A 22,857-nucleotide genomic window follows, 5' to 3' on the forward strand; every position below is an offset into this window, starting at 1 on the left:
TTGAACCCACCACTTTCTGGTATAGGGGATGAGGCTCCTACCAGCTGAGCCATTTGGCCAGGGTAAGAGAAGAGCTATTTGCAGTTTTAATGAGTCTAAAGTAAACCTAGTAGTGTAGGTTTTTCCTTTTCTCAATCCTACCCACACTTTTTTTTTTCTAGTAACATGTTTTTTCCCATCAAACTAATTCAGCTTTTGACCACCATGAAAGCCACAGTTTGTTTTTTTAAGGCTTGGAAAGAGGTAATATCATTGTGATATTGCAAGTTATCATATATGACATTGGACACAGCATTTTTGCCTACTGCTAACCCTTGTCCAAGAGTCTGTGTCCTGAAACCTTTGTAAAAACATCTCAACAGGTATGAATTCAGAAAGCCCATGTATGCCTGGCTCAACATAAAGGAAACTCATAAAATGAAGCCCGTGTGGTTTATGTGCAGTTCTGATAGGCATACAGAAGGAACTTGTTATGCAAGCTGTTCCTTTATTCAAGGATTTGTGAGCACATATTATGTTTTCTTGATAAATAATTTTTCCATGGATTGTTTATAATAGCAGCTGGTAGACTTCTGTGGTGTTCTGTTGCTTATCTCCAACAAGAGAACAGGCATAATACAAATAGTTATGCATTACCTAGACTTCCATTTGCAATAAGGAACACAGACAATGCCATACCAAAGTGAGTTTATTGACATTCCTTGAAGGTGATATGAGGGAAGAGAAAGCTTGGCCTGAGTATCACGTGACATTTCTCTTGTCAATGGAAGCAAAATCAGCCCAATAATGTGGACTTCTCCTGCTATTGACTAGAACAAAGACTTTTAGCAAAATTGTTATAGGTATTTCCTTAGATAATTCAGAAGCTGCAGGAAGTAGGCTGATGAACTGACATTTACTCTATAGTCTACCTGTTGGCATCTATTTTTTTCTATTGGAACAAAGGAACTCTATGTCACTAATAGGAAAATAACACTTTCTCTTTTGATCTTATGAGGGCTGGAACACCTATCCTAGATTTTTATGTTATAGAATGGAAGCAATAGTTTTAGTGAACACAAAAATAAATAATAATAATAATAAAAATAAAGCACCACATTTGTTATGTGAAAGTCTAACTAGTTTCATTTGAAAGTGTTTCATCTTGACTTTGAAAATATTTGTGGCAACTGAGAAATTTTCTGAACCCCAAATTTGGACACACGGTTTGACACATGGACTGACAATGTCATAAATGTAATATTTAAATGTCCTGGAAAGTCCAGTTCATTGACTTGCACACAAATACACTTACTGTGAAAGGACATAGGGACATATATTAAAGGAGAACACATTTAGACTTTTGTCATATTTAAAGCCTGCCAAAAATATATATATCTTTCTTAATTTTGCATTGCCATTCAAAAAATTGTGCTACAATAGTGATGGTTAAAATTTTTTCTCAACTTATATATGCAGGAAGTTACAAAGAACTCAGGATATTTAGAATACTTCTGATCCTACAGGGTCAGTTTTCTATTTTTAAGATTATTGTCATCATATGACAGAATAAAATGTGATATCCATGAAATTAATAATACTTTATAGCATTTCAAAAGCATTTTTTCCAATTGTAACATGTTTTTCTCTTTTGTGTTGTTCTTGTTTATCCCTCAATTAAGGGTAATATACTTTCCTAAAACTAGCTCTAAAAGATCTTGTTTTAGAGAAAATGCTGTTTATAAGTGATTAATTTTATAATATGTCATAGAGAAAACTCATACTTTAAATGAAAAAAAAAATACAAGCGGTAACAAATAGATCTGCCTTGCCCACTAAATTATATAACTTGGGTGGTTTACATCTCCATCTGTGAAATCAATAGCATAATTTAGTCCTATAGCTGTTTTATTATATATAATGAAGAATTATACATAATTTAAAAATCAGCCTCATGTATGAGGGAATATTAACTAAGAAAACATCTTTCAGAACATAGAAAAAAATAAAAAGGATCTTTCTGTAACAACTATCTGTATTCCTTTTCGTTTTCCTTCCTTAAGGAGTCTACCAAAGGCTTTAATGGAATCTGGGACCCTGTTAAGCAAGCTATGCATTCTTTCAGCTGACTTTGACAACAGGGTTTTTTTGAGACTTTATACTTTTATGAAACACTGTTCCTGTAATGCTTTTTGAGATACATCTAGAGTCATGGCATTGGGGCAGGGGTAGGTAAAAAACCCCACTTATGACCAAGTAATCCATCTATATATCATTTCTAGAATATCTTTTTCCTTCTGCATATGGGTGAATAGATATTAATCAATCTAATCAATAGATTAATTAGATATTTGTACAAATTATAAAACAGGTTCCATTTTTAACAGCTTTCTCTCTTGCCAATGCCTAACAAATAATATAAGTACTAAAAAGAGAATTGATTGCTTGAATTAATGAGTATTTACATACATGTAACACCAAGTTCTAAAAATAATAGATGCCTCCTACACTAGAAGGTCCAGCTCATTGGCTTGCACAAAATAACTTATTGTTAAAGGACATATGGTTATGTATTAAAAGAGAACGGCAGCAGTCGTTTTATCCTGGTATGTATTAAAGCATTAGAACTGTGAAATGATCAGCATAATCCTTACGTTCTGATTTCATAAATAAATAATAGCTCCATTGGAATCGACAATTTTTTAGATATTGAAATGTATACTGAATTTTACAGGTTCCCAAATTCCATATTATGTAACTTACACATTCAATTCTATCTTGGGAAATATTCTTTCTAGACAACTGAAAGCTAAATTTCTATAACATATATATTCCCTGATTGACAAAAAGTACACTGCAGCAAGGGGTGCTGGGCATTGTAAATAATCCCTACTAAAAGAATGTTTCATATTGGAGTGCAAGGAACACAGTGCATGTCCAAACACAGACTAATGTAATGAGAACAAGGCTTGACTTCATAGGAAATTAACTTTGTCTTATGTTTCTCACCAGTTTTTCTTCGTTTCCTGTGTTAATAAAACAAAAATGCGACATTTCAACAGTGGGGCCCTTTCAGCTCTTCTTTTCCCAGTGAAGAAAAACGCTTTTTATGTGTGACATAATTCAGACAACATGGATAACAAGGTTAGAAAAATAGCAAAGGACCATTATGCTTGGGTTTAGAACGTCTTTGGAGCTTGCAGTTGTTTTTCTGGAAACACTAAGTTTTCTCTGTTATCTCTTTACTGAACGCTAAAAGAAACTAATATCTATTTTGACACAAATCAACATGCCTTTGAGGTGTTAGGGCTCTGCTCTGAGAGGATTGCTATGAATGAAAAAGCACTATACTGCCCTTGACCCCTAACAAGCACCATCGCTATCTGCAGCTTCTTATTTAGTGTGGTCCCTGTGGACAATCAGATGTGAAGGAATTTGAATGCCATAATTAAGAAAACAGCATGAAAAAATCAATATTCAAGTTAAAATAAAAATTTGTTTGCCATACAAGTAATTACCTGGCTTTACCAGAAGTCATGAGATTATCTATGCATTTTTTCCCCTCTGTGTGGGAGAACTGTAGCGAAACAGAACAAAACAGTACAGCACTCAGGTATTTAAACCAACCTACTATGTCCCCCTTCTCTTTTTCCTGTTTGCTTCATCACATTGTATATAACACAATGGGGGCGGAAGCCTTGTCATTTATATGAACTACATAATGAGATATCCTTCTTGGACATGTGCACGAGTTTGTGCTTCTTGTGTGGTGAATGTTCCTGAAGGGTGTGTCCCGCTTAGATTTCTCTAAGCTGAAATTGAGCCGCAATCCCCACAACCATTGGGATGCATTGTGTTGCATCAGGAAAGGTGTTTATCTCGCGGTTATTATTTGTTGGAAAGTGTCATATTTGCACCATATGTTTAGGCTAGTTCCAGCTGATGGGACTGATGCCACATATAAATTATGAGTTGAATGTAATAAAAAATCTTGGGTTTTCTACTGCTGCTTTTGCATGGATATATGCACAGGGAAAAGTAGAGCGGAGGGAAAGAAAGAGTTGATCAACTCCTAGTTTTAGAGTTGGTTGTTAGAAATTATATATTAAAAAAAAGGGGGCTCTGCTCAAAAGACATGGGCATATAAAAGCTTGGAATGCTTAATGCTTACAATTTTCCCTTAAATTATATAAATGGAGGTAAACATTTAATACTATTTGGTCAAGTGTAGCATAACTAGCATTCATATTTCATTGTTAGTAATGGAGGTATGTGGAGATATACACAGATCTTGAGACAGCTGTTGTTTAATATTGCATACAGGCTAGCAGTTCATTGAAAATAGAGGAGATAAGCCTGAAGGTTATATCTTAGAAGAAGGCAGTTCTTCATGCACAGCTTTTGTCCATTCTGATTTGGTTTCAAAATAAAAATCATGAAGTACCGACATCAAGGAAGAGTTGATTCAGGGAAAGGGAAAAGGAAAGGGGGATTTTTCCAGAAAGGTTGGTGTCACTGTCCAGGAAAATGTCAGGCGAGTTTCCATTTCTTTATTCAAGTCCAAAAGTGCTAGTTTCTTCTACTGCTGTTAACAGCTTTTCATACAACATGGAGTATGAGGGATAAGGTGGAAGATCCAATCTGTTGAAGCATGTGTGTGCCCTGAATGGGGGAGAAAAGATTGGTGAAGGTGTTTGTTTCAATGATATAACTGGTTAGGGTACATCTCTGAGCAGTCTGAAGCAGTGATTCAGAAGTTAGCAGGACCACCATTTAGGACCCACCATAAAACACTGTGAACTAAGAAACATAGCCGCCTAGACTTGAATAGACCAGTTGAGGAAGTGGACTAACTAGAAACAGGTGGTTTGCATTTGTTAGCAAACCACACTGAACTAGAACTACACTAGCAAACCAACGGTGTCAGTTTTCTTTTGCAGTTAAGGTGTGAAAATGAGTGTGGTTAGTGAAGGAGGCAGAAATGTAATTAGTATTGGAGGGTCATATTCCCAAGCCTCCTTGCCCACCTCTGACTTTTGGGTCTTCGTAAACCACGTACATAGATTTAGAGATGACAACAGATGGCTGGGAATTCTGAGATACAGTGCTCTTTCAGGTCAGGTGTGCCCTGGAGACAGCCCAGCTTCTCCACAGTTCCCGGTGGGACAGATTGTCTGCATGTCTAAGAATAGCTGAGCTTGTGGGGTAGTCCTCCCTGGTTGCCTAGAGTGTCCCTTGCTACCTTCCCTGGTTTCTGCTTTACTTGCCATGTGCATCATCGTGCAGACTCACACATGCCAGTATCTGGCCTAGACAAGAAATGGCTTCCCTGCCATGTGCTGACATATGGACCAGGAACAGACCCATGTCACCTATGCAGGCCTTAGAAGCCCAGGCCACACAGAATCCTCCTATGGAACTTCAAATGGGCCTGACTGGCCGCACTCTATCAGAAGTTCTTTGTTTTTTTAGAAACCTTGGTTGATGCCATATCCTATACCAAAGTAGGAAGAAAAGTAGATGCGTGCAGCTGAAGGTTAATTGAATGCCTTTTCCTCCCTAGAAGGGGTGGTAATTTGAAATGGTGTTTTGAGAAGCCAACCAGCACAGAAAAGGGCACTATAAAATAAAATCTATACCAAAAAAAGGGTAATATGCTAATTAGACTGGACATCTTCCAGACATCCTTCTGGACAGAGCCATGTTGGTGGGAGCTGAGGCAGAGGTGGTTAGGGGTAATCAGGGCAGCAGGGGAGAGAAGTTAGGGGGCGATCAGGCTGGCAGAAGAGAGCAGTTAGGGGCAATCAGGCAGGCAGGCAGGTGAGTGGTTAGGAGCCAGTGGTCCCGGAAGGCATGTGGTCCCGGATTGCCGGTAGTCGGATATCCCCTGAGGAGTCCTGGATTCGACTCCCCCCGCCCCCGTGCACGAATTTTGTGCACCTGGCCTCTAGTAATAACATAAAATAACAATAAAATAATTTTAAAAGTCACAAAACAAACATACATATAAATAAACTAAACAAAATCCTAACCAGAAAATAACATTTTTCCTTCATAAGAATTTTTTGGGGGATATTAAACTCTTCATTTAAATTACAAGATCCCCAGGGGAGTTGTGTATTATTTATAACTTTGTTTTCAGAGTCCCAGTGATCAGGCTGCTGCAGTGCTCTGGGAATGGGGAAGATTGTTTGGGGGAGAGGGAAGGTGAGAAGAGGGGAGAGGGAAGGTGGGAAGAGGGGAGAGGGAAGATGGTTTTCCCGCACAAGGAGAATTGGGGAGAATGTTGTTGTTTTTGCCCCCCCTGCATCCATTCTTCCTTCTTTTGATAACAGCTTTCTCATTGGCCTTGGGAAACCCAGTGGGGGCACAGGATAATAGGGTATATGACCTTAAGGGTTTAACTGGGAAGAAACATAAAAATAGGCCAAGCTTAGCAGAGTCTCAGATTATTAACTATAGATTCAAACAGGCCTACAGTGACTTCTGAAGAAAACATTTTACCCAAGCTTACGTGTTAGAGTAGAAGTGGAAGAGTACTCTGTAGACTGAGTAGGATAACAGTTACAGCGGTTCTTCTCTGTCTTTACAAAGATTGAAACCAGGACACACTTGGGGCTCTGGCTAACTAAAGTAAGTGGGGCAGAAACATCCCAAGTGTGTGTTCGGAACCTGCTGAATTAGCCTAGAGCAAGATATGAGCAGGCATAACCTGCTTGGTTTTCTTTCTCTGATCATTCTAACTGTCGCTCATGAGTGAAAATATTATAGAGAAAAATATCCCATATTTACAAAATACATTGATTCGGTCAAAGATAATTTCTGGGAGTAAACTGAAAGCAGTCGCCAATGGCACCTCTTCAAGACCCTGTCTGAACACCCAGAATTTCTTCAAAAATTACTTTTATCTACAGCCTTGATGAACTCCCTTAAATAAATTTCACTTTGTAACCTTAGAATGTCTGAACACAATCTGGCCACTTCCCACCCCAGGCCTCGCTCATGCTGCTGCCCTCCACCCATCCACTGCCCCTCAGCGCTCACCTAAATGCCAGCTTTTCGTGTGACATCTCCTTTGGTCTCAATCAGAGTTAGTTCTTTGTTCTACTTGTTTTTACTTTTCCTTCTTAGTGCCCCTCTGATTCTACCTTGTATTGTGATGTCTTACTATCAGGCTCTTTTCCTCCCTAGACTGTAAGCCCCTCTGGGCAGGTACCTTGTATCTCAGCCCTCCTCAAGGTGCACTATGGGGGTAAGCTATCGACAAATGGTGACTCAATCTCATTTCTCTAAAACCATAGCAGAATGTTTCCTGATGACTGCAGCCTACAAATCTATTATTAAAATAGACACATGGAAATCTTGCCCCTTTGGGCTTATTTTCTTGCCAGACTTAATTCAGTAGGTCCAACTATCAGCAGAACCATGCAAATGAACAGTGAGGGTCTGCTCAACTCTGTGGGTAAATCCAGGGACGAACACTGCACCAAAGCTTTAGGCTGTTATTACTCAGCTAGTTCTCTGGGCCTCCTAATACATGGAAATTACAGAATTGTCTTCAGGACATTCTGGGAATGTCAAATCTGAGAAGGCTATGAAAATAATAGTTCAGTAAATCCTTCCATAACAGGAACTCAGCAAAGGTATTTTGGGAGGCCATGTAGAAATAGAGCTGACTTTAATGTGAATCTTCTTTAATGATTAGAAAATATCAGTACAAGAAAATAATATGGATCAATCTTTTCTTCTGTTTGTTGGGCAGTATTTATTATAATAGTACCTATACAGAAGTATCTTTTTACTGCTTCTTATTTCACTGACCAGGTTTATGCTACTCAATGTGGCATAGAAAAGACTCAGGAAGTGTTGGGATTAAAACTCACGTTAAAAGAAATTCATTCTGTTAAATTACCTGGATCCTTAGAACCTTCCTTTCTGCATTTATCTCACAATAAGTTCCTCAATATCTTTAAAAAAAATCCTCACTTGAAGATATGTTTTATTGATTTGAGAGAGAGAGAGAGAGAGAGAGAGAAAGAGAGATATTGGTTGCTTCCCGTAAAAGCCCCTATTGGGGATTGAACCCAGACTGGGAATCCTTTTGGTGTATGGGAGGATGCTCCAAGCAACTTTGAGCCACTTAGCCAAGGCCCACAATATCTTACTGTATAGAAGTCACTGTAGAGACCTGAGATATATGTGGTCCTATCCTCACATGTCTTAAAGCATAGTAAAAAATTTGCAACATTTGAGCAACTACCCTACAGAGAATATCAAGTGATATGTTGTGAAGTACATACACAGAGCTGGGAAGAGTAACTTTGGGCTTCTAGCCTCTTCTCCCCGACACCCCTTGCCAACAGGTAAGACATTCCTCTTTTAAAAAAAAAGGTTTTCATTGATTTTAGAGAGAGAGAGGAAGGGAGAGGGTGAAAGAGACAGAAACATCAACGGGCTGCCTCCTGCATGTCCCTTATTGGAAATTGAGCCTCCAACCTTGCCAGGGGGAGACATTCCTCTTTAAATTGATTGGGCTACACACAGATTGGAAAGTTTCCCACAACTGATACATGGACCATGATACTATAGCCCAAATACCATCAATCATTAAAAAATCATTAAGAATATGGTCTAAATTAACCTCCCAGAGACTTCTTACCTGCACCTTTCACTAATCTTCAACATATATATAAAAGCCTAAGTGACCATCTGACCATTCGACTGGAAGCTATGATGTGCAATGACCACCAGGGGGCAGACGCTCTGACTAGTAGCTATGATGCACACTGACCAGGGGGCAGATGCTCAACGCAGGACCAGCTGAGCTGCAGTGACTTGGCAGCTGCAGTTCTCGGGTGACGCACCTGGAACCAGAGAGGAGGGAGCCCGATATTCTGGGGTGTGTCACCCGAGAACTGCCCTCTCACAATCCAGGACCCCTCAGGGGATGTCAGAGAGCCAGTTTCGGCCTGATCCCTGGAGGCCAGGCAGAGGGACCCTACCGGTGCATGAATCTGTGCACCGGGCCTCTAGTAATTCATATAACAATACTTAGTGTTCCAGAAAAGAATTCTATGCTAAAGGATGATCACCCAAGCTCAAATAAGAAGGTTTAGCAGGTTTCCTGAAGTTGGCAAAAGCCTCATACCTGGGTAGAGATGTAATTTTCCCCCACTTCTCTATGCAGAAACGCCGAAGCCCATTGCTTCCTCGAAGGGCCGCGAAGCCCTCATAGGGCACACTTGATGTTCCTGTGACGAACTGAAGTAACCTTAACCTCTGCTCATTATTGAAGTGCTCCACCGCGGCCCAGAACCAGCGGATCACAAGATGCCCATCATGGTAACCTGAATGGAGCAAAAAGAGAGAATGAGAGGAAGTAGAAAAAAGAGGAAGGAGGGGAGGGAATGGAGAGATGAAATACACATCAGATGTGGTAAGAACGAAACAGCTGCTTTAGATCTGCTGATTTCTGTAGTCATGGCCTGTAGGTAAGTCTAAAACAATTTGTGTAATCGGTCAATTTTAAAAACAAAAGCAGATTTAGAAAGTACCCACTTTATAAAAATGATTATATGTTCTGAGAGCTGTTCTTAGAGATGTTTGGGAATCCACCAGTCACTTCCTTCCTCACATAAATGTAGACAAGGAATGACTAGACTTAGTAGAGATCATTAGGATCCTTAAGAGACAAAACCCTCTATGAATACATTATTTTATTTTATTTTCTGTTTTTTCTGATGTCAGATCTTGGTAACTACATACCATGGAAGAGTCTAGGACTTAAGAAAGGCTGGAGGTAAAGGGCAAGCTTGGTTAATGGAAGATGCTGAGCTCCCCAGCAGCCATTGATACCTACACCCCTGGAGCAGCTACGCTCAGGCCAACCATGGGCTGAGATGAGTTGGGCCCATGGAAGAAGGATGGAGCCCCTCTCACAGTACAGGTGAGAGACAAAGCTTGGATCAATTACTTAAGGTAAATAATTTGCTGCTGACTTCAAATGCAAGAGACATTCAAAGGTGGGAGAAATCAATGTAGAATGGGGTAGAAGCAGGAAAACCTTCATAAAAAAGAAGTAACGTGTGATTTAAATACGTGAAGGCTTTGTATGAGTGGAGGGAAGAGGAGAACATTTCTGGCGGGGGAAATAAAGAATAACAAGGATGAGGAAGAAATATGGAGGACAGAGCAAGCCGACTGGCATAGACAGGGATCTGGTGAGGACGGAAAGGAAACCTTCTGGGGAGTTAGAGGTCCTTACCAGCCAGAAAGAGACATCTTGACTTGATACTTTAGTTCAGTGGTTTTCCTACCAGAATAAGAAGGGCCTAGAGTTCCACAAAGGCTTCTCATGGCTGAGTGCATTGGGGAGATGAGGTAGCCTGAGATGGCAGGCCCCTTGTGCCCCACCCCCCCACTATTGTATTGATTGGGGTTTCTCTGTAATATGTTACATGAAGAAAGGGTTTTCAAACTGAAACTGGCAAAGAACTCTTCTATAAATAATAAGGAGCTTGTTTTGTGGGTAGGGAAGTAGCATGATGAAAATAATGTTCCAGGCAGGCTAGTTTGGCAGTGTGAAGGTGAATAGTTACGAGGGATTAGAAATTGGTTTTGGAGAGACCACAGAACTGGTGTAGCAAACAAGGACTGAGGTAGAGATGGTGCCAATTCTATAGGAAGTGGGACACAATTCCCTGCCAGCATGCAACCCAGCTCAGGAGCTGGCTCATGTATGATGGTATCCCCTGATGAACGTGCTCTGAGTTAGGCCAGAGATGTATTACTGTTAGCTGAGGAAGGTTCAGGTTGGAAGATGGAGGAAGGCATATAGAAGAACCTGAATGAGTACACATGTATTAAGTACGAGCAAGTTTTTGTCGTCTTCAAAAAGTGATGACATACATAGATATATGTATTCCTTTATATTTATATTATAAATATATATGGGATATATATATATATATATACACACACACATATATCCACAAAAAGACCTATTTACAAAAATGACTCTATTTATGTAAAATATTCAGAATAGGTAAAATCATAGATACAGAATGCACATTGATGGTTGCCAGGGTCGGTGAAAAATGGGGAGCAACTGCTTAATGAGTACAGGTTTCCTTTTGGGATAATGGACATGTTTTGGAACTAGCTAAAAGTGATGGTTGAGCAGCACTGTGAACATTGTAAATGCCATTGCATTGCTTACTTTAAAATGTGAATTTATTATGTCAATTTCACCTCAAACATTTTAAAAAAACTGATGACTTGTATCTGTGATAGCTGTCTCATCACAAGCCCTGCCAGCTCACCTCCCCGGTACTCGGTGTTATTCCGCCAGTCATTTAGGTCAATTTCTGCTGTGCCAGCTATCACCAGCTCCAGTTCCCTGGCATCGAACACGGAGACAAGCCTAGAGTCTATGACCTGAAATACAGATTAGGCTTCAGTGTACAGGTCCAATCACATTGAAAGTTCTATTCATTGTTATTATTTCTGTGGTTTAAGCTGGGAAACTGATAATCATTTACAACTTTTGTTTTCCAATGTGCTATTATTGTGACTTACACATTTTGAAATACAAACTATTCATAAGCTGGGAATCAAAACAGGCCCCATGTTGGCCCGCCTGGCTGGCGGGGCTCAGTGGTTGAGCGTTGACCTATGAACCAAGAGATCATGGTTTGATTCCCAGCTTGGGCATATGCCCAGGTTGCAGGCTCGATCCCCAGAGTGGGGCATGCAGGAGGCAGCCCATCAATGATTCTGTCTCCTCATTGATGTTTCTTTCTCTCTCTCCCTCTCCCTTCCTCACTGAAATCAATAAAAATACATATATTTTAAAAAGGCCCCATGCTTTTCACTACCTCTGATACTGCCCCACCCCAATGATGTTATGAACAAACCTGACTTGACTTTCCTAGTCACATTTAAATTTTCAAGTAAATTTACATTTTAAAGACATAAAGGTCTAAATCACTTTGAAGTGACTCAATAGCTATTAGTATTACCACTTCACTTAAAAAGTATCTTCTCTTCCACATCAAACTATAACTTATTTCCTAGGAACGAGCACTAAGAACATTATATTTTTCTTTCCTTTCCCCCCTCACTTCCGTTCTCCCTTATTCAAAGATCTGGGAGCACCTGCTTTGTTAGGGTTCTGAACTCTGGCTTTCTGTCTCCTGGTCATATATACCAGGCACAATTGAACATCTATAGTGGGTACCAGCTTTAACCAAACCAGTGGTGGATGAGCCAGTGACCCATTCTGTACTTCACTATGGCAGGGAAAGAAGACCCAAGCCCTGAAAAAACATTTCCAGCCTCTTGTTTTTAAACTGGAAAAGTTTGAGGATGCCAATTTTTGGTGCACAGAAAGGCTAGCGGCTGTCATTGTCCCCTTGATTTACAACCTTGGCATTCATTATATAACACAAAGTGGCACTGGAACAAAGAAAAAATCTAGCCAGAGTGGACAGTGCCTGCCAACGACTTCACTTCTTTTATCTTAATTTCATTGAATGAAAGGAAGTGCAACTTGCACATTATCTTGACAGGAGATGCTGCATGTTTTCACCCCTGGCACACCAGGGCCACTCCGACACCAATTTTGTGAGAGCATTTTTTAACCAGGGAACTCTGACCTCTCATTGATCCACCTTGCACTCTGGTGAGTAGAGCTGAGCCCTTTGCCTGCCTTGGTTCTTTCTTCTCCCTTTGCCTCACCAGCTGTGTCCAGCGGTGAAGGCTTTGGCCAGAGCCCTGCCCTCTTCAGTCAGGCCTGGGCCTTACCTCATAAAAGCCCCGCACCAGGGCCTCTGTCTGCTGTACCACACCACGTTCCACCCGCCACTTCACCATCCTCTCGATGTACTCCTTCTTGTTCTTTTCCGTCACCTGGGTGTTGGCTCCTCCAGATTTTAACTCCCTTTCTGTTACCTTGTAGGAAAACAGAAAGATCGTGATGCTCATTACCTAAGCTCACAGTAAGACATACAAAGTTTAGGTGGATGAACTAGATACACAAAGTCCTCTTCACAGCAGTTCAGTGTTAATACTTCCTTACTTATTTTCTTTCCCTGGAAGTTACTAAAAAGATTCTGGCCCTAGCTAGTTTGGCTTAGTGGATAGGAAGTTGGCCTGGGGACTTAAGGGTCCGGAGTTTGATTCCGGTCAAGGGCACACACCTCAGTTGTGCAGGAAGCAACCAATCGATGTGTCTCTAACATCGATGTTTCTCTCTGTTTCTCCTCCTCCCTCCCACTCTCTCTAAAAATAATTGGAAGCAAAATAGCATAGGTGGAACAGCCAGTTTTTAGAGACAGATAAAATAGTGACAGAAGAATGACAGCTTGACCTTGAGAAAAGAAACAGAGAATGACATTGCCACTTAGTATGGTGACGCATGTTTGTTAGGACAAGTTCGAATCATCAAGAAAAGCTACGGGCAGGAGATCCAAGGTGGCGGCAGACTAGGTGGATATTACACTCACCACCTCCCAGGACCAAACTGGATTTATAACTAAAATGTAGAAAAATTAACCTGCATAACCAACTGAAGATTAGCTGAACAGAAGTCTTACAACTAAGGATTACCAAGAAAAAGCCATATCAAGACTGCGCCAAAGGAATTGCGTAGGTCTAGTGACAAGCAGCGTCTGACATCAGCCCAGATCAGACTCCCTCCAGAGAAAGTCCAGAACCAACACTCCCAGTGGCCAGTTTTAGACAACATCAAGGCAGGACCCAATTAGCTTCACAAGTGGCGTATTCAAAGGGAGATCTTGACAGGCTCTAGAACAGCGATGGCGAACCTTTTGAGCTCGGCGTGTCAGCATTTTGAAAAACCCTAACTTAACTCTGGTGCCGTGTCACATATAGAAATTTTTTGATATTTGCAACCATAGTAAAACAAAGACTTATATTTTTGATATTTATTTTATATATTTAAATGCCATTTAACAAAGAAAAATCAACCAAAAAAATGAGTTCGCGTGTCATCTCTGACACGCGTGTCATAGGTTTGCCATCACTTCTTCAGAACATGCTCAGGCCAGGTGTATGTTTTCACACCTGACACACCAACACCAATTGTTGAGGCATTGTGTGGCCCTGGTGTGCCAGGGGTGAAAACATGCTGCTTTGTGTGGCCAGTACCTGCACGGCAACTCCTACACTGTGGATGGGGTTGATCTCAGTCAGCAAGCCTGAGGGTCGACTCCACACACAAATGGGCCAACAGCAATCAAGACTTCCACTTAGCTCGATTTCAGGCAGCTCTGAATGATGGCTGTTCTGTAGTTTCGTTGTAGTTTTGACGTGGTTGTGGGAGGAGGCGAGTACTATGCTGCCATTTTGGCTGGAGCCCTCTGGGAGTTTATTTTAGTGTAATGACTTAAGTTAGAATTCTAACTTAAAAAATGTTATTATTGCTACCCAGTTGCCTTAACACAATTTTCTAAGAAGTTGCATTTATTTTATAAATTTACCCTCCACTGTAGAGCAAATGTAAAGGATGGGCAAAAAGTAATTATGCACAAGAAACAGCATATTTTACACATTCATCTAGTACATGGCAGGACAGGAAAGTGAATCATATATTTTTGAACATATTTAAATGTGCTTTTCATAGTTGTAGGAAGAATATTTTTTTCCTTAAAAATGTAAATGAGTATTCTTCAGAGGTGTGTTCATACAAATAAAACAGAATATTGACATTTTCTAGGACCTATTCAAGATTCTTGATTGACATGTGGGAGCCGCGTGGACTGCAAGATTCAGTGGGTAACTCCCATCCATAGACTCAGCACATTGTCCATATTCATGCAAGTTACTTATAAAGTATCCTCACTTAATTCTCAAAACAACCTTATTACAAATTACCACATGTCATGGGCTCTTTGGGTCTCTGGTAAAAGATATTCTGAAAACTTTAATTATTAAATCTGCTCAGGCTATAGTTAGCCTGATAAAACTAACACTGAAGATTCAGTGTTACATAAATGCTGGTGGAAAACAAACGGGAAGTTTTATTTAAATAGCATGGAAATATAAATTTTGGAGGATAAGTATCTAGATGTTAGCTATAAAATTTTTGTAGCTGCACAAATAACAGAAATATCTTAAATATTATTACACACCTTACAAAAATGCTTTTTAATCAATTATCATACTTGGTTTTCAAAAACTCTATAAAGCAGATCCATGTCATAATGAGAAAAAGAAGGGAAAAGATATGGGCAGCCTTTTAGAGAATGCAGTGCTCAGCCCTAGCCGGTTTGGCTCAGTGGATAGAGTGTTGGCCTGCGAACTAAAGGGTCTTGGGTTCGATTCCAGTCAAGGGCACATGCCTGGGTTGCCGGCTTGATCCTCAGTAGGGGGTGTGCAGGAGGCATCCAATCAGTGATTCCCTGTCATTATTGATGTTTCTATTTCTCTCTCCCCCTCTTTCTTCCTTTCTGAAATCAATAAAAATATTAAAGAAATGTAGTGCTCAAAGAATTAAATTTTGAATAAACAAAATTTCTTTTTTTCTACTTCAAAAATCAAATCCCATTACTATATCATCCTATATAATAAAAGCCCCAATATGCCAAGTGTCTGACTGTTCATTTGACCATTTGACCAGTCACTATGACACACACTGACCACCAGGAGGCAGATGCTCCAACCGGTAGGAGTCCAGCCGATGGGGACTGGGCAAGATTGGCCGGACACACCCTGGAGCACTCCTGTGGTTCCGCCCCGGCCCTGATCATGCACCAGTGGGGTCCCTCAGCCTGGCCTGCACCCTCTCGCAATCTGGAACCCCTCAGGGGATGTTGGAGAGCCGGTTTCAGCCAGATGTATGAATCTGTGCACTGGACATCTAGTTACTATATAATCCAGCAATCTCACTTCTGGGTATATACCCAAAAGAATTAAAAGCAGGGACTCAAACAGATATTTGTACACCTATGTTCATAGTAGCATTATTCACAGTAGTCAAAAGGTAGAAGCAACTCAAGTGTCCGTCAACAGATGAATCAATAAACAAAATGTAATACACACACACACACACACACACACACACACACACACACACACAAAGTGGAATGTTATCCAGGCCTACAAAAGAAGAAAATACTTTCACATGTATAATATGGATGAACCTTGAGGACATTATGCCAAATTAAATGAGTCAGTGACAAAAATAAAAATACTTTATGATTCTACTTATATGAGTTATCTAGTATAGCCAAATTCATAAAAAGGAAATGTAGAATTTTGCTTATAAGGTGCAGGGAAGAAGGAGAAATGGGGAATTGTTTAATGGGTACTATATCAGGTTTGCAAGATGATGCATTTCAGAAGAGGAGGGGAGAATGGGAAGAGACTAAACAAAGAACTTATATGCATATATGTATAGTCCATGGACAAACATTAGTGTGGGGAAGGCCTGGGGAGGAGGGAGGGAGTGGGGTAGAAGGGGTCAATGGTGAGGGGCGTAAGGGGTGAGGGGGGCGGGAAAGGATATTTGTAATAGTTTGAACAATAAAGTTTTTAAAAAAAGATAAAAAGTTCTGGGGATAGTTGCACAACAATGTCAATATTCTTAACAATATTGAACTATACACTTAAAAGTTGTTAAAATGGTAAATTTTATGTTATGTTAATTTTTCACAGTAAAAAACAGAATCTCTTTTCCAAGCCCCACATCTTACAAACCTGTCCAAAAACCTCTTCATTAACAGTGAAAGTGAGGTCTAGGATGTCTGTGATGTTGTTGTCCTTCATCCATTGCAAGCTCTGGTGGAATTCCTCATCCAAATATTCCAGGTCACTTAAGTCACAGGGCCTGCGTCCAGTCAAAGGGAGAAAGGTAAGACAAATGGCTGTCCAGACCTCATTTCCAAATGTCTTTATGCCCCTCCTGGCTAAAACAACACAGACTTGCTCTAACAATGCGATACTTTTGAATATACTTACGTATCTTTTACTCTTTTAAAAAAATATTAAAATATCTACAATAATAAAAATAAAATAATTATTGACACATGAACTCTCCATGGCAATTGGAGAAAAGTATTATTTAAAAACATCTAAGTTTTAGACAGATCAATACTACTTAGTAATTCAATAAAATGTAATTATTTATGCAAACAATAATTATTTATGAAAACTAATTCATATTCATTACATAATAATAGGCTTCCACTATGCGTGCATAACATCTCCAAATGCCTTTTTTTTTTGTACTGAAAGGTTTATGTGATATCTAAGGACTCAGAAAAATAAACTACCATAACTTAATAGGAATTGTTAGGCAAAATAGGGACAAAAGGGCTAGAGGGACTAGGGAGGCCAGCACCTGTTGTCCTGCAGGTGCGGCCAGATGGACTCTGGTTTGCAATACACTTACAGTCTCAGGAGCGCCTTATAGAAGGGCCTTGTGAAGAAGGCGTCGAGAAGGTACTGATGAATCAGAGCCAGGCCTAGGATACGACCACTAAACCTGAACCTGGAACACGAACAAGATGGAGATTTAAGGGCAGGTGGAAATTTACATGGTTAAATATGTTAATTTGTACTTTTACTTGATGTGTTTCTTTATAGCACTCATCTGAAGCTACTGAAGGAAGCAAGTGGTGACACATGGAAGGCACATTCTCCTTACGCTTTATCATAAACAATACCTATGTGCTTGGTATGTACTAAAGGAACTCTTCTCGCCCTCAATTACCAGAATGGAGTAATTTTGCCAGGAGCTTCTTTTCAGACCTGAGAGTATAAGAAGCCAAGAGAAGAAAAGCACTGGTGAAGGGGAATTATGGACAAACAGCCCACATTGACCCTGAGGAAGACCTAAACCCAAGGCCATGGAAAGTCTTCTAGACCCTGCATCCTTACCTCCTGAAGCATCCCGGAGAAACCACCTGAGGTTAATGTGTGTCTAATACAGATGGAGTTGAGCTCAAGGTCAGTGGGAAGATTTACACAGAATCACACTGTGGTAGGCAACAGCGGAGTCTCCAGCGGTGAATACACTTTCCCATATAGTGGGTTCCCTTGTAATTTTGAGGATGGTTTCCTTTGTTGTGCAGAAACATTTTAGTTTAATACAGTCCCACTTGTTTATTTTTCCCTTTGTTTGCCTTGCCCTAGGAGGTGTATGAGTGAAAATCCTGCTACATGAGATGTCTGAGATTTTACTGCCTATTTTTATTGTCTCACAACTTACATTGAAGTCTTTCATCCATTTTGAGTTTATTCCTGTGTACGGTGTAAGCTGGCATAGAAGCATTTTTTCCCCATGTACCTGTCTAATTTTCCGAACACCACTTATTGAAGTGACTGTCTTTAATCCATTGTATGCTTTGCCTCCTTTGTCAAATATTAATTTACCATAATGGCATGGGTCAGTTTCTGGGGTCTCTGTGCATTGATCTACTAGTATATGCCTGCTCTTGTGCCGTTGGCAGGCTGTTTTGATTACAATGGCTTTGTAGTATGATTTGAGATCCAAAACTTCTCCATCCAACTTCTCTCCTTTTTCTCAAGATTGCTATGTCTCTTTGGTGTTATTTTTGTTTCATATGCATTTTTGGAATATGTTGTGCATCTGTGAAATATGAACATCAGTATATATCTGGATGTTAATTTTGTATCTTGCTATTTTGCCGAATTCATTTATTAAGTCTAATAGTTTTTTGGTGTAGTCTTTAGAGTGCTCTACATACAGTATCATATCATCTGCAAATAATGGCCATTCTACTTCTTCCTTTCCAATTTGGATACCATTTATTTTTTCTTACTGTCTGATTGTTCTGGCCAGGACTTCCAGTGCTACGTTGAATAAGAGTGTTGGAAGTGCACTCTCTGTCACTTTGCTGATCTTAAGGGAAATGCTTTTAATTTTTCCCCATTGAATATGATGTGGGTTGTGAATTTGTCATATATGGCCTTTATTACATTGAGGTATGTTTTCTCTATTCCCACTTTGCTGAGAGTGATTACTATAAACTAGAGGCCCGATACACGAAATTCTTGCAAAGGGCTCAGCCCTTTGGTGTATGATCTTTTTAATGCACAGCTGGATCCATTTTGCTAATATCTTATTGAGGATACTAGCGTTTATGTTCATCAGAGATATTGGGCTATGATTTTCTTTCTTTGTGGTGTCTTTTTTTGGTTTTGGTATTAGGATAATACTGGCCTCATAAAATAAGCTTTGGAATCTTTTCTCCTCTTGACATTTTTGAAGTAGTATGAGATGGATATGTGTTAGATTTTCTTTGAATGTTTTGTAAAATTTACCTGTGAAATCATCCAGTCCAGGACATTGTTTGTTGGGAGCTTTTTTCCTTACTGAATTTATTGGGGTGACTTATGATTTTGTATTATAATTATTGGTTCATTTATGTGTTCTTCCTACTACACCTCTTTCAGGGGAGAGAGCTTACTCATTTCATCTTTGTATCCTCCCAGCATATAGTATGTGCTTAATTTATAATTGCTAAATTAGTAAAGGTGTCCCCACAACATCTAGCATAGTCCTATCTGGTATGATATTTGATGAAAATATTTCTTTTTCGGTTACAGATTCCAATTCATGGCCTCAATGACACTATCTTAGATTTCATGCTCACAAATTAAGAGATAACTGCGGGATTATATTAAGTATAATCTGTGTATATATGTATTCTTATATTGGTTATAGCACTCTCTAACCCTGTCTAAATGTGACCTAAGTAAGAGCTGGCATTCAATTCTCAGGGTCATAAATTCCCTCGCAATATCTTGCCTGCTCTGACTTCCTGTCTTTGTGTTTCTGTCTCATAGGTTTCTTCATCACTTTATTGAGAGTGACAGAAAAAGACATGACAGAAGGACAACTTTTGTTTTATCACTTGTGTCAAATGCTTGATGTAGACTCATTCCTACCTCAGCTCAAAAACTACAGAGATGAGCCTATTTGAAGAGAGCGGGCATTGCAATAGCTACACACCTTGGCAGAGGTGGGTTATTTGATGCTACAAAACCAAAATACAGGAATTTGGCCTGTAAGTCCAGTAGGCCCAGGTATTACCTCAGAAACTCCCATCACCAGCAGCCATTGCAACCTATCATAAGTAAACAATGTCACAACAATCACACTAGCAATTTTCAGGACTCATTTCTTTACGAAGTCCTGGAACTCCTGCAGTGAGAGCAGGGGTAATTTTCAAATCAGGTGCTGTGGAGACACAGCAAGAAAGTACATGCATACTTCATTTCCCATGCAGATTTCTGGAGACTTCTAATACTTGAAGTATCTCCCCTACAGAACTGTATGGAAAACCAAAGAGATAACTGGATTTTTGAGTCAGAATGACACGTAGAGATCATGTGACCCAACAGCTTTATTTTACAATAAGATATAGAAGCTGATGTCCACAGTGCTAAAGCTATTGGTCCTAAAGTGTACAAGTGTCAAAGAATTTCAAACCCATATATATCTCCAAGGAGCCTCCACTGGGGGCTCCTAATTTTAGTAGAATTATCAACATTTAGGGCCTATGTGTACTTACCTAAGTGCACTCAGAAGGCAATTACTGTTTCTTACATAAACTTGAAGTGGTCATTAAAGTTGCAGTGTCTTTAGTATTTATTTTGTATTCTGGATTAAGACTAACAGAAAGTCTTCTTTCTAGTGCTTTGCTATTCACTCTCATCACCCCTCATTCTATCTGGCCCACTGCTCTAAAAACTGTTGCCCTCTGACTAAGAAAGACTAAAATTTTCAAATATAAGAAAGCAAAAATTCTAGATCTTACCATTCTAGATGGTTTTCCACAAATGCAGACATGGGACTGATTTGCACCGTGTAGGTATCATTTGCAGAATACTCAAAGAGTCCGTAGTAAGGGTTGAAGAGCTCCTGAGACAAAAGGAAGAAGAACTCTCGCGAAGGACCACTGTAATCCAGGCTGCGGAGGAAGCAGAGGCCCGGGAATCTATTATGAGCAGGAAGCAGGGGACTTACCTCGATCTGGGAGCTAGTGTGCTCTTTCAGAGTCAGTACTGGGGAATGTCAACAGCAGCCTTGGCTCTTTGGAGTGGAAGCCAACGGAAGTATTAATTTGCCATAGAAAAATGAGGATGTGGTCATTGGTTTGGGGAAGTTCCTACTCAGACTTCCATAAGTGAACTCTTACGACAATGTTCCTTAACCTTTCCTCTTTTTTGTTTTTTAAATTATGTAACAACTGTTGGCTAAAACACACAGCTGGCCCATTAAAAACAAAGACTTTGTTGGGGGAGGCACAAGAGAATTTCCTGTGACAGTGTGTGTATGTGCACATATGTGCATATGTGTGAATTAAAAAGTTTCCAAGTTCATTCTGATATGCCCTCTGAGGTGGGTTTGCCCTCTACGGTTGAGATGATTTTCCATGAAGTCACTCAAATCATATAACAAATCATATTTGGTCTATAGTTGTATAGGTGCACTTTAGGAGGAAGAGTTTTTTGATCAGATACTCAAAAGTGTACACCACTTGAAAAAGTAAAGATCCAGTAGTTTTGGTTTATACTTTGATCATGTACCTCAGACTCTAGTACCTGTCACTAATCTTAGGCTTTTAAAGAACATGAAATCTCAAGCTTGGCAATACCTGGAGAAAGACCTCCTAGAGGCCACAATTGGAATCACTTTGGGGCAAAGGCTTAGAGCCACTCTGCTTCTTTTTGAGAAAATCACCCAAAACCCAGGGGCTCGGTCCACCACATTGAAGTGTCTGCATAGAACTACTGCTGCCTCACCCCTCTTCTCCAACAAAGGTGACGTAGAGTTTGTTTCGCTGGAGCTCTTTCCGGGAATAGGCCATCACCTGATTGAAGGTTCCTTCCAACAAGTGGTCCCGGCGAATGATGAGCCTAGGAAGGAGGAAAAGCCACGTGGGTGATGAGTAGTGAATCAAAGCTCTGCCGCTGGACAGTATTCTAGGTGAGTCATGAGTGCCCAGGTCTCATTCCCTAGACTCTCCATGAATGTGCAGATTCCATCAGTCGAGAGATGGACTTTTAAAAAACACTCTTTTAAAACCATTGACAGCACAAGGACAACGTGTATGCTTTTATAATCAGACTAGAGGCTCAGTGCACAATATTAGTGCACGGAGGGGAGGGTCCCTCAGCCCAGCCTGCACCCTCTCACAATCCGGGACCAGTGGCTCCTAACTGCTCACCTGCCTGCCTGCCTGATCACCACTAACCACTCGCCTGCCTGCCTGATGACTCCTAACCACTCATCTGCCTGCCTGATCGCCCCTAACCACTCGTCTGTCTGCCTGATCGCCCCTAATCGCCTCTGCCTCTGCCTCTGCTGCTGCAGCTTCGTCTGGAATGACATCCGGAAGGTTGTCCAGCTGTCCGGTCTAATTAGCATATTATGCTTTTATTATTATACATTCCATCCTATTGGATTACTTTTGGTTTTTGGTTTTTTTGATCAATTAAAAAAAATCTTTTCAATTGGATTCCTGAGTTTGGGTTTGGCTTTGGCTTTTCAAAAACAAAAAAACACAAAACCCAGAAGGAGAAAAACCCACAACTTTTACTTAGCCTCCTATTACAAAGTTACAAAGAGCCCATTAATTTGACTAATGAGTTAAATGATGTGTCCCAAGAAAAAGTAAAGGAATATACGATTTTTTAAATTTAGATCAAGATTCATTGTTTTCTGAAAAGGTCTACCATTGAATTTACATATGCCTTTGTCTGAAATCTACTGTTTTTTCTTTCTGGCCCTTCTCTTCCCTTCCCTTTCTGCCTCTTCTTCAATTTCTTAACTTCCATTCTTCTTTCTTCTTAACTTCATAAATTTTTTCTTTCTCTTTATTATGA

The 22,857-nt window shown here is 40.0% G+C and overlaps 1 protein-coding gene across 4 annotated transcripts in view; it reads right to left on the minus strand.

Moving 5' to 3' along the window:
* Window positions 1–670: 670 nt before the first annotated feature.
* Window positions 671–22,857, minus strand: part of HECW1 (HECT, C2 and WW domain containing E3 ubiquitin protein ligase 1) — a 164,314-nt gene continuing 142,127 nt past the window's right edge. For all 4 annotated transcript variants that reach the window (XM_006757224.2, XM_015559723.1, XM_006757226.2 and 1 more), the window contains 8 exons: window positions 21,775–21,888; window positions 20,787–20,939; window positions 17,393–17,491; window positions 16,699–16,828; window positions 12,784–12,930; window positions 11,301–11,415; window positions 9,128–9,326; window positions 671–4,641 (listed from right to left, as the gene is read on the minus strand). In XM_006757224.2, coding sequence (XP_006757287.1) covers window positions 4,530–4,641; window positions 9,128–9,326; window positions 11,301–11,415; window positions 12,784–12,930; window positions 16,699–16,828; window positions 17,393–17,491; window positions 20,787–20,939; window positions 21,775–21,888 — 1,069 coding nt within the window. In that variant the 3' untranslated portion in view covers window positions 671–4,529. The remainder of the gene's footprint in view (window positions 4,642–9,127; window positions 9,327–11,300; window positions 11,416–12,783; window positions 12,931–16,698; window positions 16,829–17,392; window positions 17,492–20,786; window positions 20,940–21,774; window positions 21,889–22,857) is intronic.

Source organism: Myotis davidii, unplaced genomic scaffold (genome assembly GCF_000327345.1).
Source record: "Myotis davidii unplaced genomic scaffold, ASM32734v1 scaffold573, whole genome shotgun sequence".
Classification (NCBI taxonomy): domain Eukaryota; kingdom Metazoa; phylum Chordata; class Mammalia; order Chiroptera; family Vespertilionidae; genus Myotis; species Myotis davidii.